Raw genomic sequence first — 20,827 nt, 5'->3', positions numbered from 1 at the left:
GCTTATAATTCCTTACTAAATGTAGTATTTCATCTCGATGTACTCCGTCTTTGATATGATTTAAATCAAATTCCTTGTCATTATAAATATCACGAATACACATCAAATAGTTTTCTGGTTGCAATTTTCTAATTTCGACTGTGCGTAATGTATGCTTTACGTATGCGCACGTTGAAAGAAATGTTTAATAAAGTAAACAAACAAATATTAAGCTTTTTTTTTTTTGTAAGTTTTGATACCCTTTAGATCATAATTGCTCTTTATTTCATAAAATACAGTTTCATATTTTTAATTTTACAATTTCTGCACGCCATCTTACCAGATTTAAACTGATGATCTATAATTCGGAATCTCCGAAGTCCCGACAAGTCCGGATTAAAGACTTTTGACTGTATATGTTACTTTAGTTTCTTAGATTTTGTTATTAAAAGAAAATTAAAAAAATATTTCAAAGTGAGGGAAATCAAATTAAATTACAGCGAGTAAATTTTGTAAATGGTAAAAATATTAAGAAGTGTGTATTTTTTAATAACTCAATTTATTACAAGTAATTTATGATTATAATTTAAAAGCTAAAATTAAATTATCATAATGAGTAAATTTTGTACCAATGGTAATCATACACAACAACAATCATCTTAACTGATGATTTCTGTGAAAGATCTGAACAGACATTGGAATCCACTAGTGGTGGAAAGATAAGCCACTGAACAGTGGAAGTTCAGGCTGGCCATATGGGAGTTTTTGTGGTTTTCCTTACATGTAATTTAAATCTCAGCCAGTTTCTCTTAAAAAGTCCTTTATGAAGGTGTCCTTCTTCTGATAACCAGGATATATATTTATTTTCTATTCATAAATACTGTTCTCTCTTCATATTTTCTTAATTCTAAATCTTACCTCTGAAGTGAAGAAGTGCTATTTTAATAAATTTCTAGATTGTACCATGTATCCATTATATTAGTATTTAGCTAATATTTTAAATTTACAAAAGTTTAATTTTTATGTTATGGATAATGAAATTTACAAAAGGTTAATAAGTGCATTTCAGACTTGTATATGTTACTTTAGTTTCTTAGATTCTGTTATTAAAAGGAAATAAAAAAATATTTCAAATTGAACGAAGTCAAATTAAATTATAACGAGTAAATTTTATAGCAGTGTTAGAAATACTTTTTATGAATTAAATTTTATAAATGGTAAAAATATTAAGAAAGTGTGTATTTTTAATCACTCAATTTATTACAATTAATTTGTGATTATAATTCAAAAGCTAAAATTAAATTATCATAATGAGTAAATTTTGTACCAATGGTTATAATACACAACAACAATTATGATAACTGATGATTTCTGTGAAAGATTCAAACAGTTTTTGGAATCCACTAGTGGTGGAGTGATAAGCCGCTGAACACTGGTAGTTCAGGCTGGCTATATGAGAGCTTTTGTGGTTTTCCTTACATGTAATGGGAATCTGAGCCAGTTTCTCTTAAAAAGTCCTTTATGAAGGCATCCTTCTTCTGCTAGCCTGCGTATGTATTTAATTTCTATTCATACTGTTCTCTCTTCTTATTTTCTTAATTCTAAATTTTATTTCTGTAGTGAAGAAGTGGTGCATCTATAGGTCGAAAAATATGGTCAATATGTTTGCAAAATCCTGTTCAGTTTTGGATAGCATTTAAATAATTTGTATATGATGCAAACAAAAATGCATTACACTATGCTATCATGTAGTGAACAAAAATGCTATCATGTAGTGAATAATTAATCAGGGAACAAAGTATAATGCAGTTTTCCTTTATTTTGTAACCAGCATTTTTTTATGCTTGGGATCTTTACTGTCAATTTCGCCATCCGTTTTCCCACCAAAATCCAAATGAAGCTTTTAGTTTGTAAAACAAATAGTCTTTTGCCTTTTGAGACCACGTTACTAGGTTACTACATAAGATAAGATCTGTAGTCTTCAGTCTTGCATTATATTTGCTGATAATTGAATTCCTTGTCAGTTAAGTTTTGAACCAACTTTGCATTAAATTGATTCGTATAGCCTTTGGCTACAAATTTAATTGAGTTTAAATTTTAAATTTGAACTTAATTGTTATCATAAGTTATCTTGCCACAAGTGGTTGACTGAGTCATAAGCACAAAGTATGCCTTCCGTTCTGTACATCTAAATTTTATAATAGAATAAGAGTATATCTTAACTTTATAATTACATTTAAAGACATTGAAATCAATATCTAAGTGCCTGCCACGTAGTCAAATTTTTACATATAAATTGTTCTCTTACTTTTATTATAGAATTTTTATTACAAAAAATTCAGATTTCTGTTAGATTAAATGTTTAAGTAATGTAGAAAATTTGCATAAAATTTAAAATAAAAAGTCGATTGTTATGTAAACATACTATTAATACAAGTAATAATCAGTGAAGGTTATTCATATACAGCTATTAGATTGTGAGATTTACAAATTTGAGAACTGAAATTATAAGCAATATATTCCATAATCTAAGCAAAATTATATTTTTATAGACATATTATATTTTCAGACAAATTATAAAAATGTTATAAAAGCAATAAGGAAACCTGATTTTGGTCTATGAATCATGCACATATCCCTATAGTTCTAATTTAAGAAATGAGGCAAAAAAGTATTTTTAGACCATGGTAATATTGATCATTGCCCATTTTAAGAAACATCTAAGAAGTCTTTGCATGTGGTTCCTTAGCAATTGAAACACCAAGAGTTTACATCATGCTACTAAAAATGTGTTTTTTTTCCTTTGGGGGTTATGGAGTTTATAATAGCAGAGGTGACATATGAAAAAATGTCAAAACACATGTGATGCAATATTAAAAACATCAGTTTTAATTATCAAATTTTGGCTTTTTAAAAAATATTTTAAATGTTGTGCTTTCTTAACACGAAAGTAATTTTAAGAAAAACATGCAATTTATCCCTCTTGTCATCAAAGCTCTGATACCTACCAAATTCGTTAAAGTAACGTGGACAGAAATGGCGGCACATTTTTCAGCTCAATATTCAAATATATATCATCAAAGCTCTGATACCTACCAAATTCGTTAAAGTAACGTGGACAGAAATGGTGGCACATTTTTCAGCTCAATATTTAGGGTTACCATAAATAACAAGGTTATCATAACTTTTCATTTATTGCGCCAAAATGGACTAATACTAAAGCTGTGCCAAGAAGAGAAATGAAACTAATCTCATATCAAAGAAGAATAGGCAATTTTATTTCAAACTAACAAAAAAGAAAATCTGAAAAGGAAGAAAGTGCAGAATCGCCCACTGCTTGGCACGTTCTTAAGAATTGCACATACTCGGTATCCATGTACACATCGACCTATTTTCACTTAAAAACATCCCAGAATTGCACAAAAATGGCATTCTGCACAACCTTGACTTTATCCATGTCGACCTATTTTCACTTAAAAAGTCAAAGTAAATTGACAAAAAAGTGCCAAATACGTGGGCAATTCTGCTTTTTAAGTATTAAAAATATGAAATTGATAATAAAACAAATTCCAAATTTGGGCTTCCAGATGCCCATATTCACAGTAGGATTACATCATTCAAAATTTAATCGAGCTAATCTTTGTAATATGATAACAGGCAGTTTGGTGATATTTTGTTAAGGCAATAAAGGTTACTAGGTAGAACTTTTGCGATAATCTGAGAAGTACGCAGTTCGAATGACAGATTATTTTGTCTGAGAGAAATGAGAGATCATGAGACATGTCATGTGACATTTTCCAGAAAATTCCGATCGTGTTTTTAGCTAACAAGCACTTAGAAACAATTTCGCTGCTAAGTGCAGAATCGCCCACTTATTTGTTTGGCGCTTTTTACAAGAGTAAGAAGAATTGGGCTTTTATCAGTTTTCTTTGACTTTTTAAGTGAAAATAGGTCGATGTGTACATGGATAAAATCAAGAGTGTGCGCAATGCTATTTTTGCACAATTCTGAGATGTTTTTTTAAGTGAAAATAGGTCGACGTGTACATGGATAGAGCATATATGCAATTCTTAAAAAGCAGTGCACGTTTCTGCACTTTCTCCCAATTTCGTACCTAATCTTCGTCATGATTAAGCACTTTTCTTCCATAAAAGTTCCAGCATAAGCGTAATTCGGCTAGCAGATTTTTGGAAAAAGTGTTGAGTTAAAAAAAAAACATGCATTTACTTTGTGAAAATTGAATGGTGTCCAAAAAAAAAAAACCTAGCAGGTTGCTGTAGCAGGGTTGGTCGCGAAAAAATCGCCAAGCTACCATAATCCAAAGATTCATCTTTGATGGCTCAATGCACCATTGTTTTATCACAATGCGAGAAATATACATACATTTATGGAGATTTTTCTATTATTTCATTTTTTTAAATATAATGCAGGATTCTAACATTTGGGTGAAAAGTATAAGTATATTTAAAGTGAAGCAACGCAAAATCACAAAATGAATACAATAGTCCTTAAGAGAGACAAAGCTGATTTGAACTAATAATTACAAAATTTTCGCTTTTGCTCAGTGTTTCCAAAATTTTCATACCTTCCGAATCATACAGCAAAAAAGCTATTGAATATGGCATTTATTAACTTATTTATTTTTCTAAACTACGTGCTTTATAGTATTTCTTATTTTATTTTTCAGAGCCAAAATATTCTTTCAATCCCAAAATGGAAAATAATTTTGTCTTCTAATATGATAGAAGAAAATAAAAATAAATTATTTTAGCTTTCTTTCACTAGTACATGAAAACATTTTCCAAATAAATATCTATTACACATAGATTTCTTACTTGCAGAGAAATGACGTTTCCAAATTATATCCACAACACACCTGGGATTGCAAAATTTAATACGTCCAAGATTTGACTGAAAATGTTATAGTTTTCATTTTGTCTCTCTGACATTGCTATGGAACACTGCACTGATTTTGCAAATTTTATATACTGACACATTTCAAACTGGAGTGGAATAGGCATAGTCTTCAGGATTTGTTCAGGGCAAGTGGAATTACCTAATACATTTTTCATGACAGGCAACTAGAATAACATTTCTGTCTGTAATTCCACAGTAAGTGGAATTACCTAATACATTTTTCATGACAGGCAGCTAGAATAACATTTCTGTCTGTAATTGCACAGTAATTTGTAACTGCATGAAATACAGAAACAGTTAAGTTTAACACAAATTACATATAATTTACAGCAGCATACATATTGGACGAAACATTTAGCCACCTTTTAGAATTTCAGTTTGTGAAGTTCTTATCCACATTTCATTATGCAGCAGATATAAACACTAAGCATTTATTACCACATCAAAGTACCTTGAAAAATATTTCATCTTGTGGAAACAAATACATGGTTTATCATTTATTATCATCAAATGAGAATTAATGTTTCTCCGACAGGTTCACTAACAGGTTTCATGCTATTCAAATTTTCCTCTCTAAATTCTGTCAAATAGTGAGAAAAATCCAGACTTGACTTCAAATGAGGCTTTCTAGCTGCACAAACGAGCACTTACTGCAAAGGTAAGTAAAAGTTGTTTCTAACATACATTCAAAAGACTGGAGGTTTCTCTTCCGTATAGAAGACACACACTTTCTTCATCCCTTTAAATGGCTTATTACCTACGTAACTCAAAATATGTCCCTTATGTTTATATCCATATTTAAATCCTGTTTATGAAACTGAATGAATATTTTATGTATCACATACACAGAGATTTTCTCTCCAGTGTGAATAAGCATTGGAAGTTTCTCTCGTCTGTCCATACGTGTATACATGTTTAAATGACATTTTTGATTGAATGGATTTCAATTATACACGGTTTCTCACGTGTGAGTGTGCATACAGCTCTTAATACAGCTCCTTTTGATTAAATGACTTTTTACATACTTCACACATATAAATGTTTCTCTACAGTATGAATGAACATATGCTTATTTAAACTATCCTTTACACTAAACGTCCTTTTACATACTTCATATAAGGTTTCTCACCAGTGTGAATAAGGCTGTGCTTGTTTAAACTACATTTTTCACTAAACATCTTACATATTTCAAACATTGTAAGGTTGCTCTCCTGTGTGAATATGCATATGACTGTATAAATTATGCTTTACACTGCACATCTTCTTCACATATATAAGGTTTCTCTCCTATGTGAATACATATATGCTTGCTTAAATTCCCCTTTCTACTAAATGACTTCTTACATACTTCACACATATAAGGTCTCTTTGTGTGAATAAGCATATGCTTATTTAAAATATCCTTTACACTAAACACCTTCTTACATACTTCACACATATAAGGTCTCTTTGTGTGAATAAGCATATGCTTATTTAAAATATCCTTTACACTAAATGCCTTCTTACATACTTCACACATATAAGGTTTCTTTCTGTGAATATGCATATGGCTGTTTAAATAAGTTTTTAGACTGAATGATTTCTTACATACTTCACATATATAAGGTTTCTCTCCTGTGTGAATATGCATATGGTTATTTAAATGAACTTTTTCACTAAATGATTTTTGACATACTTCACACGTATAAGGCTTCTCACCAGTGTGAATACGCATATGCATGTTTAAATTACTTTTTTGATTAAATGATTTCTTACATACTTCACACATATAAGGTTTCTCACCAGTGTGAATGCGCATATGCTTTTTTAAATCATAGTTTTCACTAAATGTCTTCTTACATACTTCACACGTATAACGTTTCTCTCTTGTGTGAATATGCATATGCATGTTTAAATGAGCATTTTGATTAAAAGATTTTTCATTTACTTCACACATACTACGTTTCTCACCTGCGTGAATATGCATATGCTTGTTTAAACTACACTTCAGACTAACCACCTTGTTACATACTTGACACGTATAAGGTTTCTCTCCTGCACAAATATGCATATGCAGGTTTAAAATAGTTTTTTGATTAAAGGATTTCTTACATACTTCACACATATAAGGTTTCTCTCCTGTGTGAATACGCATATGCTTTATTAAGTGATCTTTTCGATTAAATGATTTCTTACATACTTCACACATATAAGGCTTCTCACCTGTGTGAATAAGGATATGCTTTTTTAAACTAGCCTTTTCACTAAACGACTTCTTACATACTTCACACATATAAGGTTTCTCTCCTGTGTGAACACGCATATGCGGTTTTAAATTACTCTTTTCACTAAATGATTTCTTACATATTTCACACATATAAGGCTTCTCTCTGGTGTGAATACGCATATGATTGTCAAAATGAGATTTTTGATTAAATGATTTGTTACATACTTCACACACATAAGGATTCTCTCTTGTGTGAATACGCTTGTTTAAATTACCCTTTAGACTAAGCATTTTGCTATATACACTTAACATACATAAAGTTTCTGCCTTGTGTGAATAAGCATAGATTGTTTAAATTATACATTACACTAAACATCATCTTACATACTTCACACATATAAGGTTTGTCTCCTATGTGAAGATGTATGTGTATATTTAAATCAGTTTTTCGATTAAATTATTTCTAACATATTTTACACGTATAAGGTTTCTCTGTGTGAATATGTATACGCATGTTTAAATGAACTTTTCGCTTGAATGACTTTAAATGATTTTTGATCGAGTTTAATGAAAAGACTTTGATGTTTCTCTCCTGTGTTAAGCATATACTCGTTTAAACTACACTTTTATCTGAATGATGGATTAAATTCCTCATACACATGAAATCTGTCCTTTGCATGGGTATCCATAAGCTATTATTGCATATTGCTCCTTCGAAAAGCTGGGATGCATACATTTAGACAGCCAGGTTCTTCTTATTACTAAGAACGATACGCTTGTTACATAAATCGTGATGATGTTTTTGATCTGCATAAATGCAAAATAGGGTAGTTGACTGAATTTCACCCCAAACTACTTCTGGATATTGCACAATTATTTTCAATGGCTTCCGTGCATGTAATTATCTTGATCAAAATATTAATACATGTTGTTCATGATACTTATCTCCTGTATTGCATAAGCTTGGCTTGATTTCCAAGAACACACTTCAGTAAAAATCAATTTGTTACATTATACAGAAATACGATTTCTGTTCAAGTATATTTACGTAATTAGGTGTTAAGCAAGTCATCATATCGGCCTCCAGTGGAACGGTGTTTGAGACACCAGGGTGCCTAGGCCGAAGGGTGCCTAGGCTTTACCCTTTGTAGAAAATTTGGTGGCTTGCAATGATGTGATAAGAAGTAACCAGATAGTCTCTAGAGCAAAAATGGAGAGAAAACAAAAATCATAATAAACATGTCATACGCACTTACATAAATATTGGATCTGGAAGCTGAAAGACCGAAAAAAAAATAGCATAAAGGATGGAAATCAGCTACTAGCGACTAGACAAGCGTTAACGGTCGATCTGGTGCGAAAAAGTCATGTGCATAGTCGTAACAAGTCCTGTCGTTAGACTCTTAACTGCTCATTCGTCGGAGCCAGTCACGTCGGAGGTCACCCTCCCAGAATAGAATAGAAGGAGGGAAGGTTCAACTCAAACGGTGAAGCTTAGCGGCCATGTTACTGTTATCAATGTGACTTGTGCGAGGAAGTCTGTAATTGTAACATTTTTTTTTTCCTTTTCTTTTTGAAGCATGTCTGCTTATATTGCATATGGATGCACAAATAGATTTTCGAAAAATATTCCTGGGATTACTGTTCACTCGTAAGTATTTTCTTTTTTTTATGTAATTTCATAAATATGTTAAAAAAATGTCACAATGTCATGTTGTTTTCTTTCCAGATGTGACAAAAAAGACTTAATAATAATCGAAACATGTTAAATACAATACATTTTAATGCTTTTGCTTACAGCTCGTATCTTCGTTCGTTAACATACAATGATATATGCTAGGATTATATGCTTGCTGTATAATTTGAACGCTTAGATAATTCGTTTTATAATTTTCATGAAAAGTAAGAAATCAATTGTTACTATTTTTATGAATTGTAAAGGTGTTAAATAAAGCAACGCTTTTCTTTATGTATTAATTATTATTCATTCTTAAGTTTTGTGAACTGTTACGAATATAATTTGTGCATTTGATCAAGATAAACTGTTCTGTTGTTAAAATGTTTTTGCATAAGCTTACAAATTTCTGGGCAGAATAGCGATAAACGTAAGTAAAATATTTACACAATTGAACATGTGAAAAGATATATCCAAAAATTTATATAGGTATATTTCTGTAATTCAGCTTAATTCAAGGTAATTTCTTTGAGATTCATAAATATGAAACGCGCATAAACTGAAATCATTGACTTCACATAAATCTGTTTTATTTTATTAATATTTATTTTCTTGTTGATATAAGGTTGTTGATTGTGAAAAGAATCTATTTAAAACTTTCATTTAAAAAAAAAGCAACATGTTACCATTTTTTAGATAATTATCTGCTATTAATTTCAGGTAAAAATGATTCTTTAATAAATTATAATAATATTGCGAATAAATCAGAAATATCACTTCTTAAAGAAACAATTGGAAAGTATACCAGAGAAGTTGCTAATAAAACCTAAACAAATTCTTTAAATTATGCAGAAACATAATTTGTAAAGGCTTTAATGTTGTGCACATGCATTTAGATTTCGAAATATTTCTTAATGATTTTCTGTACTTAGTAAATTACAGATATCATCTTTATAACTTTAAAACAAAAAACTAACAATAGCGAAACATTTCATTATAAATTTAACATATTTTTACTGGAAAATTCATGCATAGAACAGCTTACAAACACGTACGTTTCACTACCGTGTTGCAATGTTTTGAAGTAACAAACATGGACGCCGCTTGTTCCGTGGAGTTTCATTCCCCGATAGTGGAGGAAACTGCGAACCCTCCCTCCTTCTATTCTAACCTCCTTGTTATTAATCGGACCTCTTCTCGCTCCTCCCACTAAATGGCACCCTCTCATTGGTTATAATGAATGTCAATGACGCATGACGTTCAGATGAACAGTTTTGACTCCGGGTTACTAGAAGAAGAACTTTATGTTTGTCATAGTAATGAAGAGCAACTCAAATGTCGCCAATTTGTCGTAATTGTGGGATCTTCGCGCATTTTCTTTGTTCTTTACTGAAATTTTTAGTTCGTTGTTGTTCATATGCAGACAGAAATTTTCCATAAGCTAATCACTAATTTTAATGCTTTAACGTATTAAACGCTATCTTTTCTCAAATAAAATTCGTAAATTGTGAATGATCAGAATAGCTATTACTCTACACCGATTTCAGCAGGTTTTTATAACACAAAACAAGTATAATAATAAATGTTTAATAATTTTAATTTATTTTAATTTAATTTGATCCTGCTTTTATTGTAAAAGATATGCAACAACAAAATATCCTTGATTTAACTTACTTATGTAAACTTGTCATTATGTTATATAAATTATACTTTAAAATTGAGATTTTCATGAAATTTCTATGCACCTCATACAATTAGTTAATAATAAGTAAATGGTGTATCATGTTGCATATGGTTAAACTTTGTAAAAAATTAATAAATCATATTGCATGGTTTCAAATTATAAATAAACTGATTAAATGTCCTTTAATTAGCAAATTAAAATGGTTTGGATAAATTTATGTTACTTTTGTTTTGGATAAGTAATTATAGTTTCGGTTTAAGAGAGAATTTTGAGAAGTATGAATGTAGCTTTTTGGCTATACCGTTGCACCTGTTTCCTGACGCCGAGGTGAAAATGAAATTTTTTGCCAAAGAGAGTTGACGCTAATGACAATGACCCGGGTAACCATAGCAACACCACATTAGGATTTAAATAACACAACCCCTTAAGCTAAAAACACCATCTGAAGTACTTTAGAATGGAAAAAGACTTCCTAGGGGGTCTATAGGCCATTTTTTTTCCAAGCAGAAAGGATATACATTCAGTGATTGTCTTTCACTTCTGCAATGTTAAGCGCTGTCATGAATTAATACTTTCTATTTGCTCATTGCCTTCTGTAGAATTAGTAAATTTCATTTCCAATATTTAAAAAACCCTAATTCGCTTTTTGATAAGATCATAAACACTAGGATAATAATTATTAATAATCAAAGCTATCTTTCTTTCTTTCCCTCCCCCTTTTTTGTCCTTGTGTTGCATTCGTGCTATTTTTTTTATTCTTTCTCATTTAGGATTTTTGATTTGCCTATTCTGCATCGGACATTATAAAAATTTTACCGCATTAAAAAGTAGTAGAGCGAGTGAGTGAGTGAGTGAGTTTTTTTGGCGCAAAAACCAATGATGATTATGACGCGCCAAACAAATGGTGGGATGACCTAATTTAATAGGTGAATGAGTGAGTGGGGTTTTTGGTGCAAAACCAAAGATGATTATGACGCGCCAAACACAAGGTGAGATGATCAAATTTATGAAATTAAAATACAATAAATAAAAAATAGTGGAAAAATGTATCAAATCCAGAGGATGCAGTCATATAAAAACAAGGTAACAGCAGACATTAAAATCCAAGACACAATCCTCAAAACAGATTACATTAAGTAATAAAAACCAGTCTCTTTTAAATAATAAAATAAATTACAATTGGCCTCTCTTCCGATTAAACGGTCGAGAGGTAAGTCACAGGTATTAAAATTTTTCTGACGAAAATTGTTAAAACAGGGACACTCAATTAAAATATGACGGACAGATAAACAAACATTACAATTAAAACAAACAGGCTCATACCCAGCCCTCCAAAGGTAGTTATGTGTCACTCTAGTGTGACAAATTCTGAGGCGAGTCAAAAGAACTTCCTCCTTATGATTTCCAGCAAAATCACAGTGCTCGATTCTGGGCTTTACATTTCGCAACTTGTTGTTCAGCTGAACGTCCCAAATTTGCTGCCATCAAAACCCGGAGAAGACCTATGTGTCCGCAATAAAGTTCTCTTTAATTCCACCATAGTAAATGCTCTATTGTAAGGCTCAGATTTGGAAGAGTTGAATGCGATGGGATATATTTCCGAGTGCTGCTTCATAGTGAGAAATGCAGGTGAGTAGTTTCTGCTGGAAGAAACAGCAGCAAATGTCTCACCTATAGTATTTGCAATTTCTTCTATGGAGCTAATCACTCGGCCATCTTTTTCCAAAAAGGAAAGTGAGTAGTCCTTATATATTCCGCATGCTTTTCGAACTCTTTCCCAAACCGCATTACTAGGCGTAGAGGAAGTTATTGACGACACATATGAAATCCAAGAATTCCTTTGGCTCTGTCTTCTTACTTTTCGTGCATTTGCTTTGGCTCTTTTAAAGGCTATGAGGTTTCGCAGAGTAGGATATCTACGAAAAATACCCCATGTTTTTTCTGTTTTTTCACTGCTTCATGACAGTCGCGATTCCACCACGGTTTCGAATATTTTAGTATTTTTCCTGATGTTCTAGGAATGGAAAGCATAGCTGCCTGAGTAATAGTATTAGTAACAGCTTCCACAGCGTCATCGATATGCACATCTCATACCATTTCCTCTGTCAGCTCTGCGGAGGAAGAGACGAGTTCCCAGTCTGCCCTGTCCAGTATAAACCGAGGGAGTCTCGACATGGGGTTTGCTCCTCTTCGTGCAAGAGATACAAAAATGGGATAATGATCGCTGTTGTACAGGTCATTTCCGACACTAAAAGTGCAAAATGGCAACACAGACGGTGAACAGATGGCAAGGTCGAGAGCGTGGAATGTCCTTGAAGGCTCATGGAAGTACGTATCCTGCCCATTATTTAGGAGACAAAGGCTATGATCTTCGATCATCTGCTCAATTTGTCTTCCTCGGCAATTTGTATCTTTACTACCCCAGAGCGGACTATGGCCGTTAAAATCTCCTATTATGATGAAAGGCTCAGGCAGCTGCTCTAAAAGACCATTTAAATCTTGCTGATCAATATTCTGGTTTGGAGGCAAATACAGAGAAACGACTGTAACAACAATATATAAATTTGTTTGAGAAGCGACAACTTGGAGGGATGTCGTCAAAGAAAGCACATTTGAGGGATAGTCCAGTGAGGTGAGGAGACCTACACCTCCACTGGCACGCTCACCTGCAAGGTTATCTTTCCCGACGAAGGAAAACCTCCGAAGTTTTGCCTGTTGTTCTGGTTTTAGATTTGTTTCCTGTACTGCGAAGCATACAGGATGATAAGTATTAATTATGGCTTTGAAGTCGAGCAAATTTCGGTGGAAACCGCGACAGTTCCATGAGACGAGGGTGGACATTATGGTTGGTTTTTGTTCTTTCTGTGCTCTTGTTTGGTTTTTCGTGGAAGTAGATGCCTGGGAAATTCTAGACCCTACTCTACTTCCATGGTGCCTGAATCCGCAGATTCAGAAATCATTTCGTCAAAAGAGCTATTGCTGGAACTTCTATTTTTATTTGATACTTTTTAGTGGCAGTTTTGGGTTTGCTTTGAATGACTGTTTCTTTATTTTGTATTAAATGAGTTGACTTTTCTGTTTTCTTAGTGGATGTAGTCGGTTGGGATTTATTTGGTTTAGTCTGCGTGCCTATTGATGTTAGGGTGGCAATGCTACGTGTTGTTTTAACTGCACTGGCATAAGATTTGTTTGATTGGAGCTGTGTGGTTTGAACTAGTTTTCTGGCTTCAGCATACGAGATGTTCCTGGTAACTTTAAGAGTCTGTAATTCTTTTTCGGATTTCCATTTTGGGCACAGGCGTGAAAATGCTGGGTCCTGACCCTTGCAATTTATACACGAAGGCGCAGCGGTACAATTTTCGGAATCGTGGATCACGTGTTTCGTGTCAATCAACGTACCTTCCTTTAGCATCTTGATCCGCCTAGCACCACATACATTTTGGTCAGCTAACTCGGAGACGAACTCTTCTTCTGAAACCTGTGCTCAGCAAAAAGTTGTCTGTAAACAATCTTGTTAGTGCTTCCCTTCCCGTGATGTTTGAAAACATCAAGAAGCTGAATCCGTGACTTTTCTCAAGGTGGGATTTCAAAATTCTGTACTGCTTGGGGGCGCATATCAGAGAGGGAATGTTCCTCAACAACAGGGCGAACTCTTAAAGCAAAGGTAGGAACACAGGGTGGGTGTTTCAAATAATGTGTTACACGCATTATCAAGTAATCCCAGCTTATTAGGATGTTCAGGTTGCGATAGTATATTAAAATATTGCACAAGGGACAATTGCTCACACCTCAGATAAAGTGATGGTTCGTTAGATACAACATACAGGCTCTGAACAGGAGAAGTTCTGAAAGCTCCTGAAGAAATCCGCAGAGCTTGATGGTGAACAGGATCCAGTTTTAACAATATTGTTGCCCGGGCGGATCCAAAAACAACTGAGCCATAATCCAGTTTAGAGCGGACAAGCGCTCTGTAAATGTGAAGCATACAGCAACGCTCTGAACCCCATGAGGTGTTCGCCAACACTTTTAAAATGTTTAATGTTTTTAGAAACTTCTTAAAGCAAAGGTAGACACTTCTTTCTCAGGTTTAAAACATCAGAAAGGAAAGTCAATTTTCGATCGAACGTCACTCCTAGAAATTTTACTTCGGCCGCAACAGGAAAAATTGTACCACTTAGATATAACTCAGGTTCAGGATGGAGACCGCGCTTCTTGCAAAAGTGCACGCACAATGTTTTCTGTATCGAAAAAGTAAATCCCTGATTGTCTGACCATTCTTGGATATTATTCAGAGCCATCTGCAGTTGCCTCTCTTCGTAACTCATGTCTGCCACTCGACAGCTAATCTGCAGATCATCAACATATAGAGATCCCAAGACGGTGGGAGGAAGTTTTTTTAATACAGAGTTTATTTTTAAACTAAACAGGGTTACAGTAAGCACACAGCCTTGAGGCACACCCTCTTCCTGTTGAAACACATCTGACAAAACTGAGCCAATCCTTACTTGAAATGTTCTAGTATTCAAGAAATTCTGAATAAAAATTGGTAGGTTGCCGCGCAAGCCACTCTCGTGAAGATCCGGAAGTATACCGTATCTCCGTGCCTTATCAGAAGCTTTCTCAATGTCAAAAAATACCGAGACAATATGACTCCTTCTTACAAAAGCTTTTCGAATGGATGTCTCTAAAAGGAGCATATTATCTACGGTAGTTCTCCCCTTTCGAAAACCGCTTTGATAAGGCGATATAATTTTATTCTTTTCCAAGAAGTAGACGAGGCGGCTGTTTACCATCTTTTCAAACAGTTTGCAAACACAACTGGTAAGGTTAATTGGCCGATAGTTGGAGGGATTTCTTGGATCTTTCCCTGGATTCGGAATAGGAATTACAACAGCTCTCCTTCAAGCACTGGGAAAAGTACGCTCCCTCCACACTCTACTGTAAATTGTGAGAAGGGCAGTCAGTGACATATAGGACAGATGCTTTAGCATTTCATAATACACGCCATAGAGACCCGGACAAGACCTATGTGCCTGCAACAAAGCTCTCCTTAATTCCAGCATAGTAAAGTGTCTATTGTAAGGCTCAGATTCGGAAGAGTTGAATGCGATGGGATTTATTTCAGAGTGATGCTTGATAGAGAGAAATGCAGGTGAATAGTTTCTGCTGGAGGAAACGGCAGCAAATGTCTCACCAATAGTATTCGTAATTTCTTCTCTGGAGCTAATCACTCGACCATCTTTTTCCAGAAAGGAAACTGAGTGATCTTTATATATTCCGCATGCTTTTCGAACTCTTTCTCAAACCCGCTTACTAGGCGAAGAGGATGTTATTGAGGACGCATATCAAATCCAGGAATCCCTCTGGCTCTGCCTTCTTATTTTTCGTGCATTTGCTTCGGCTCTTTTAAATGCTATGAGGTTTCGCAGGGTAGGATATCTACGAAAAATTCCCCATGCTTTTTTCTGTTTTTTCAGTTCTTCATAACAGTCGCGATTCCACCATGATTTCGAATATTTAAGTATTTTTCCTGATCTTCTAGAATGCAAAGCATAGCTACCTCAATAATAGTATTAGTAACAGCATCATCGGTATGCGCATCTTCTACCATTTCATCTGTGAGCTCCGCAATTCAAGAGAAGAGTTTCCAGTCTGCCCTATCTAGTATAAACCGAGGGGGTCTAGACATGGGGTTTGCTCCTCTTCGTGCAAGAGACACAAAAATGGGATAATGATTGCTGTTGTAGTGATCACTACCAACACTAAAAGTGCAAAATGCAACGAGATGGTGAACAGATGTCAAAGTCGAGAGCGTGAAATGTCCTTGAAGGTTCATGAAAGTAAGTATCCTGCCCATTATTCAGAAGACAAAGGCTATGATCTTCGATCATCTGCTCAATTTCTCTTCCTCGGCAATTTGTATCTTTACTACCCCAGAGCGCACTATGGCCGTTAAAATCTCCTATTATTATAAAAGGCTCAGATAGCTGCTCTATAAGACCATTTAAATCTTCCTGATCAATGTGCTCATTTGGAGGCAAATAGAAAGAAACAAATGAAACAACAATATCAAAATTTATTTGAGCAGCGGCAACTTGGAGGGATATCGTCAAAGAAAGTACATTTGAGGGTAATCCAGTGAGGTGAGGAGACCTACACCTCCACTGGCACGCTCACCTGGAATGTTATCCTTCCTGACGAAAGAAAACCTCCGAAGTTTTGCATGCTGTTCTGGTTTCAGATTTATTTCCTGTATTGTTAAGCACACAGGATGATACACATTTATTATAGATTTGATGTCAAATAAGTTTCGGTGGAAACTGCTGCACTTCCATGACATGAGGGTGGCCATTATGAATGGTTTTTGTTTTTTCTGTGCTGTTCTTTTGTTTTTCGTGGAAGTAGATGCCTGGGAACTTCTAGACCCACTTCTACTTCCATACTGTCAAAATCTGCAGATTCAGAAATCATCTCATCAAGAGAGCTATTGCTGTGACTTATATTTTATTTGATATTTTTTCTGTGGCAGTTTTGTTCTTACTTTGAATAACTGTTTCCTTTTTTTGTACTATATGGGTTGCATTTTCTTTTTTCTTGTTGGATGTAGACGGTTGAGTGAGTGAGTGATTATGGCGCAAAAACCAAAGATGATTATAACGCGCCAAACACAAGATGGGATGATTACAATTGATAACATTAAAATTGAATAAATAAAAACAAGTAGATAAATTTACCAAATCCAGAGGAGGAAGTCATATAAAGAAAAGTTAAAAGCACACATTAAAATTCAAGACACAGTCTTCAAAACAAATTACATTTGGTAATAAAAGCCAATATCTTTTAAATAATAAAATAAATTAGAATTGACCTCGATTCCGATTAAACGGTCGAGAGGTAAGTCACAGCTATTAAAATATTTCTGGCGAAGACTATTAAAACATGGACACTCAATTAAAATATGACGAACAGATAAACAAACATTACAGTTAAAACAAACAGGCTCATTTTCAGCTTTTAAAAGGTAGTTATGTGTCACTCTAGTGTGACCAATTCTGAGGCGAGTCAAAAGAACTTCCTCCTTAAGATTTCTAGTTAATTCCCAATGCTCAATTCTAGGCTTTACATGTCTTAACTTGTTTTGAAGCTGAACATCCCAAAGTTGCTGCCATTTTTTTCGGATCTTCTCTTTCACTACACAACAGATGTCTCCAAAAGGGATGAGGCGACTGGACAGATCAACAGCACATTTCGCTGTGATATCTGCCAGCTCATTCCCTTTTATTCCCACATGGCCGGGAACCCAGCAGTACAGGATATCATATCCACGACTCGTTAAGTTTATATGTAACTTCAGAATATCCACTATGACTGGACTTTGAGTATGGGAAAGAGCTTCTAATGATTTAAGCGCACTACAAGAGTCTGTATAAACTATAAACTTTTTGTGGCAGAGCCTTGAGATGTACAAAAGACTATAATATATCGCAATTAGTTCGGATGTTAAGACAGAGAAAGCATGGTTCAAGCGTCTGCCCTCCATGTGATCTTCAATTACAAATGCCATTCCGACATGATCTTTTGACTTTGAACCATCTGTATAGACTGAAATATAACTGCTATATTTGTGCCTGTGCTCAGCGAAGAGTTGTCTGTAAATGATCTCGTTAGTGCTTTCCTTCGCATGATGCTTAAAAACATTAAGAAGCTGAATCCGTACATTTTCCCAAGGTGGGATATCAAAATTCTGTACTGCTTAGGGGCGCATATCAGAAAGGGAAAGTTCCTCAATGACAGGGCGAACTCTTAAGAGAAAGGTAGGAACACAGGATGGACGTGTTTCAAATAATGTGTTACACTCATTATGAAGTAAGCACAGCTTATTGGGATGTTCAGGTTGGGATAGAATATTAAAATATTGCAAAAGGGACAATTGCTCATGCCTCAGATAAAGTAATGGTTCGTTAGAGTCAACATATAGGCTCTGTACAGGAGAAGTCCTGAAAGCTCCTGAACAAATCCGCAAACCTTGATGGTGAACAGGGTCCAGTTTTAACAAAACAGATGACCGAGCGGATCCATAAACAACTGAGCCATAATCCAGTCTAGAGCGGACAAGCGCTCTGTAAACGCGAAGCATAGAGCAACGCTCTGCACCCCAGGAGGTGTTCGCCAACACTTTTAAAATATTTAGTGTTTTTTGACACTTCTTTCTCAGGTTTAAAACATGAGAAAGGAAAGTCAATTTCTGGTCGAACGTCACTCCTAAAAATTTTACTTCGGGCGCAACTGGAATAATTGTACCATTTACATATAACTCAGGTTCAGGATGGAGACCTCGCTTCCTACAAAAGTGTACGCACACAGTTTTCTGTTTCGAAAAAGTAAATCCCTGTCTGTCTGACCATTCTTGGATCTTATTCAGAGCCATCTGCAATTGCCTCTCTATATATATCATGTCTGCTCCTCGACAGCTAATCTGTAAATCATCTACATATAGTGATCCCAAGATGGTGGGAGGAAGTTCTTTTAATACAGAATATATTTTTAAACTGTAAAGCGTTACACTAAGAACACAGCCTTGAGGAACACCCTCTTCCTGTTGAAAAACATCCGAAAAAACAGAGCCATTTCTTACTTGAAAAGTTCTAGCGTTCAGGAAATTCTGAATGGAAATTGTTAGGTTGCCGCGAAAGCTACTCTCGTGAAGATCGCGAAGTATACCGTATCTCCATGCCTTATCATAAGCTTTCTCTATATCAAAGAAAATGGAGACAAGGTGATTTCTTCTTACAAAAGCTTTTCGAGTAGATGTCTCTAAGAGGAGCGTGTTATCTACGGTTGTTCTCCCCTTTCGAAAGCCGCTTTGATAAGGCGATATAATATTATTCTTTTCCAAGAAGTAGACTAGGCGGCTGTTTACCATCTTTTCAAACAGTTTGCAAACACAACTGGTAAGAGCAATTGGCCGATAGTTCGAGGGATTCCTTGGGTCTTTCCCTGGCTTGGCAATAGGAATGACAACAGCTCTCCTCCATGTACTGGGAAAAGTACGCTCCTTCCACACTCTATTGTATAGAGAAATGCATTCAGTGACTTATAGGACAGATGCTTTAGCATTTCGTAATTTATGCCATCAAAACCCAGAGAGGACCTATGTGTCTGCAATAAACTCTCTTTAATTCCACCATAGTAAATGCTCTATTGTAAGGCTCAGATTTGGAAGAGTTGAATGCGATGGGATTTATTTCCGAGTGCTGCTTGATAGTGAGAAATGCAGGTGAATAGTTTCTGCTGGAAGAAACGGCAGCAAATGTCTCACCTATAGTATTTGCAATTTCTTCTATGGAGCTAATCACTCGGCCATCTTTTTCCAAAAAGGAAAATGAGTGGTCCTTATATATTCCGCATGCTTTTCGAACTCTTTCCCAAACCGCCTTACTAGGCGTAGAGGAAGTTATTGACGACACATATGAAATCCAAGAATTCCTTTGGCTCTGCCTTCTTACTTTTCGTGCATTTGCTTTGGCTCTTTTAAAGGCTATGAGGTTTCGCAGAGTAGGATATCTACGAAAAATACCCCATGCTTTTTTCTGTTTTTTCAGTGCTTCATGACAATCGCGATTCCACCACGGTTTCGAATATTTTAGTATTTTTCCTGATGTTCTAGGAATGGAAAGCATAGCTGCCTGAGTAATAGTATTAGTAACAGCTTCCACAGCGTCATCGATATGCACATCTTCTACCATTTCCTCTGTGAGCTCTGCGGAGGAAGAGAAGAGTTCCCAGTCTGCCCTGTCCAGTATAAACCGAGGGAGTCTCGACATGGGGTTTGCTCCTCTTCGTGCAAGAGATACAAAAATGGGATAATGATCGCTGTTGTACAGATCATTTCCGACACTAAAAGTGCAAAAAGGCGACAGAGATGGTGAACAGATGGCAAGGTCGAGAGCGTGGAATGTCCTTGAAGGCTCATGGAAGTACGTATCCTGCCTATTATTTAGGAGACAAAGGCTATGATCGTCGATCATTTGCTAAATTTGTCTTCCTCGGCAATTTGTATCTTTACTACCCAGAGTGGACTACGGCCGTTAAAATCTCCTATTATGATAAAAGGCTCAGGCAGCTGCTCTATTAGATTATTTAAATCCTGCTGATAAATGTGCTCATTTAGAGGCAAATACAAAGAAACAAATGAAACAACAATATGAAGATTTATTTGAGTAGCGACAACTTGGAGGGGGGTCGTCAACGGAAATGAACTTGAGGGGTAGTCCAGTGAGGTTAGGAGACCTGTACCTCCACTGGCACGCTCACCTGCAAGGTTATCCTTCCTGACGAAAGAAAACCTCCGAAGTTTTGCTTGTTG

At 35.0% G+C, this 20,827-nt stretch overlaps 1 protein-coding gene across 1 annotated transcript; it reads right to left on the bottom strand.

Annotated features, from left to right (window-relative positions):
* Window positions 1-2,508: 2,508 nt before the first annotated feature.
* Window positions 2,509-8,486, bottom strand: LOC146993938 (uncharacterized). The gene has a single exon (XM_085826652.1). It carries the CDS (start codon window positions 7,412-7,414, stop codon window positions 6,137-6,139), a length of 1,278 nt encoding a protein of 425 aa, XP_085682778.1. The 5' UTR covers window positions 7,415-8,486; the 3' UTR covers window positions 2,509-6,136.
* Window positions 8,487-20,827: the final 12,341 nt, after the last annotated feature.

Source organism: Stegodyphus dumicola, chromosome 11 (assembly GCF_044657685.1).
Source record: "Stegodyphus dumicola isolate Sdum_Otavi_A_Nest chromosome 11, ASM4465768v1".
In the NCBI taxonomy this organism is placed as follows: domain Eukaryota; kingdom Metazoa; phylum Arthropoda; class Arachnida; order Araneae; family Eresidae; genus Stegodyphus; species Stegodyphus dumicola.
This window is presented reverse-complemented; position numbering and strand designations above follow the sequence as displayed.

Excerpts from the sequence above, each read along its gene's own strand:
- LOC146993938 (XM_085826652.1), bottom strand. The coding sequence starts at position 7,414 with ATGTTAAGTGTATATAGCAAAATGCTTAGTCTAAAGGGTAATTTAAAC.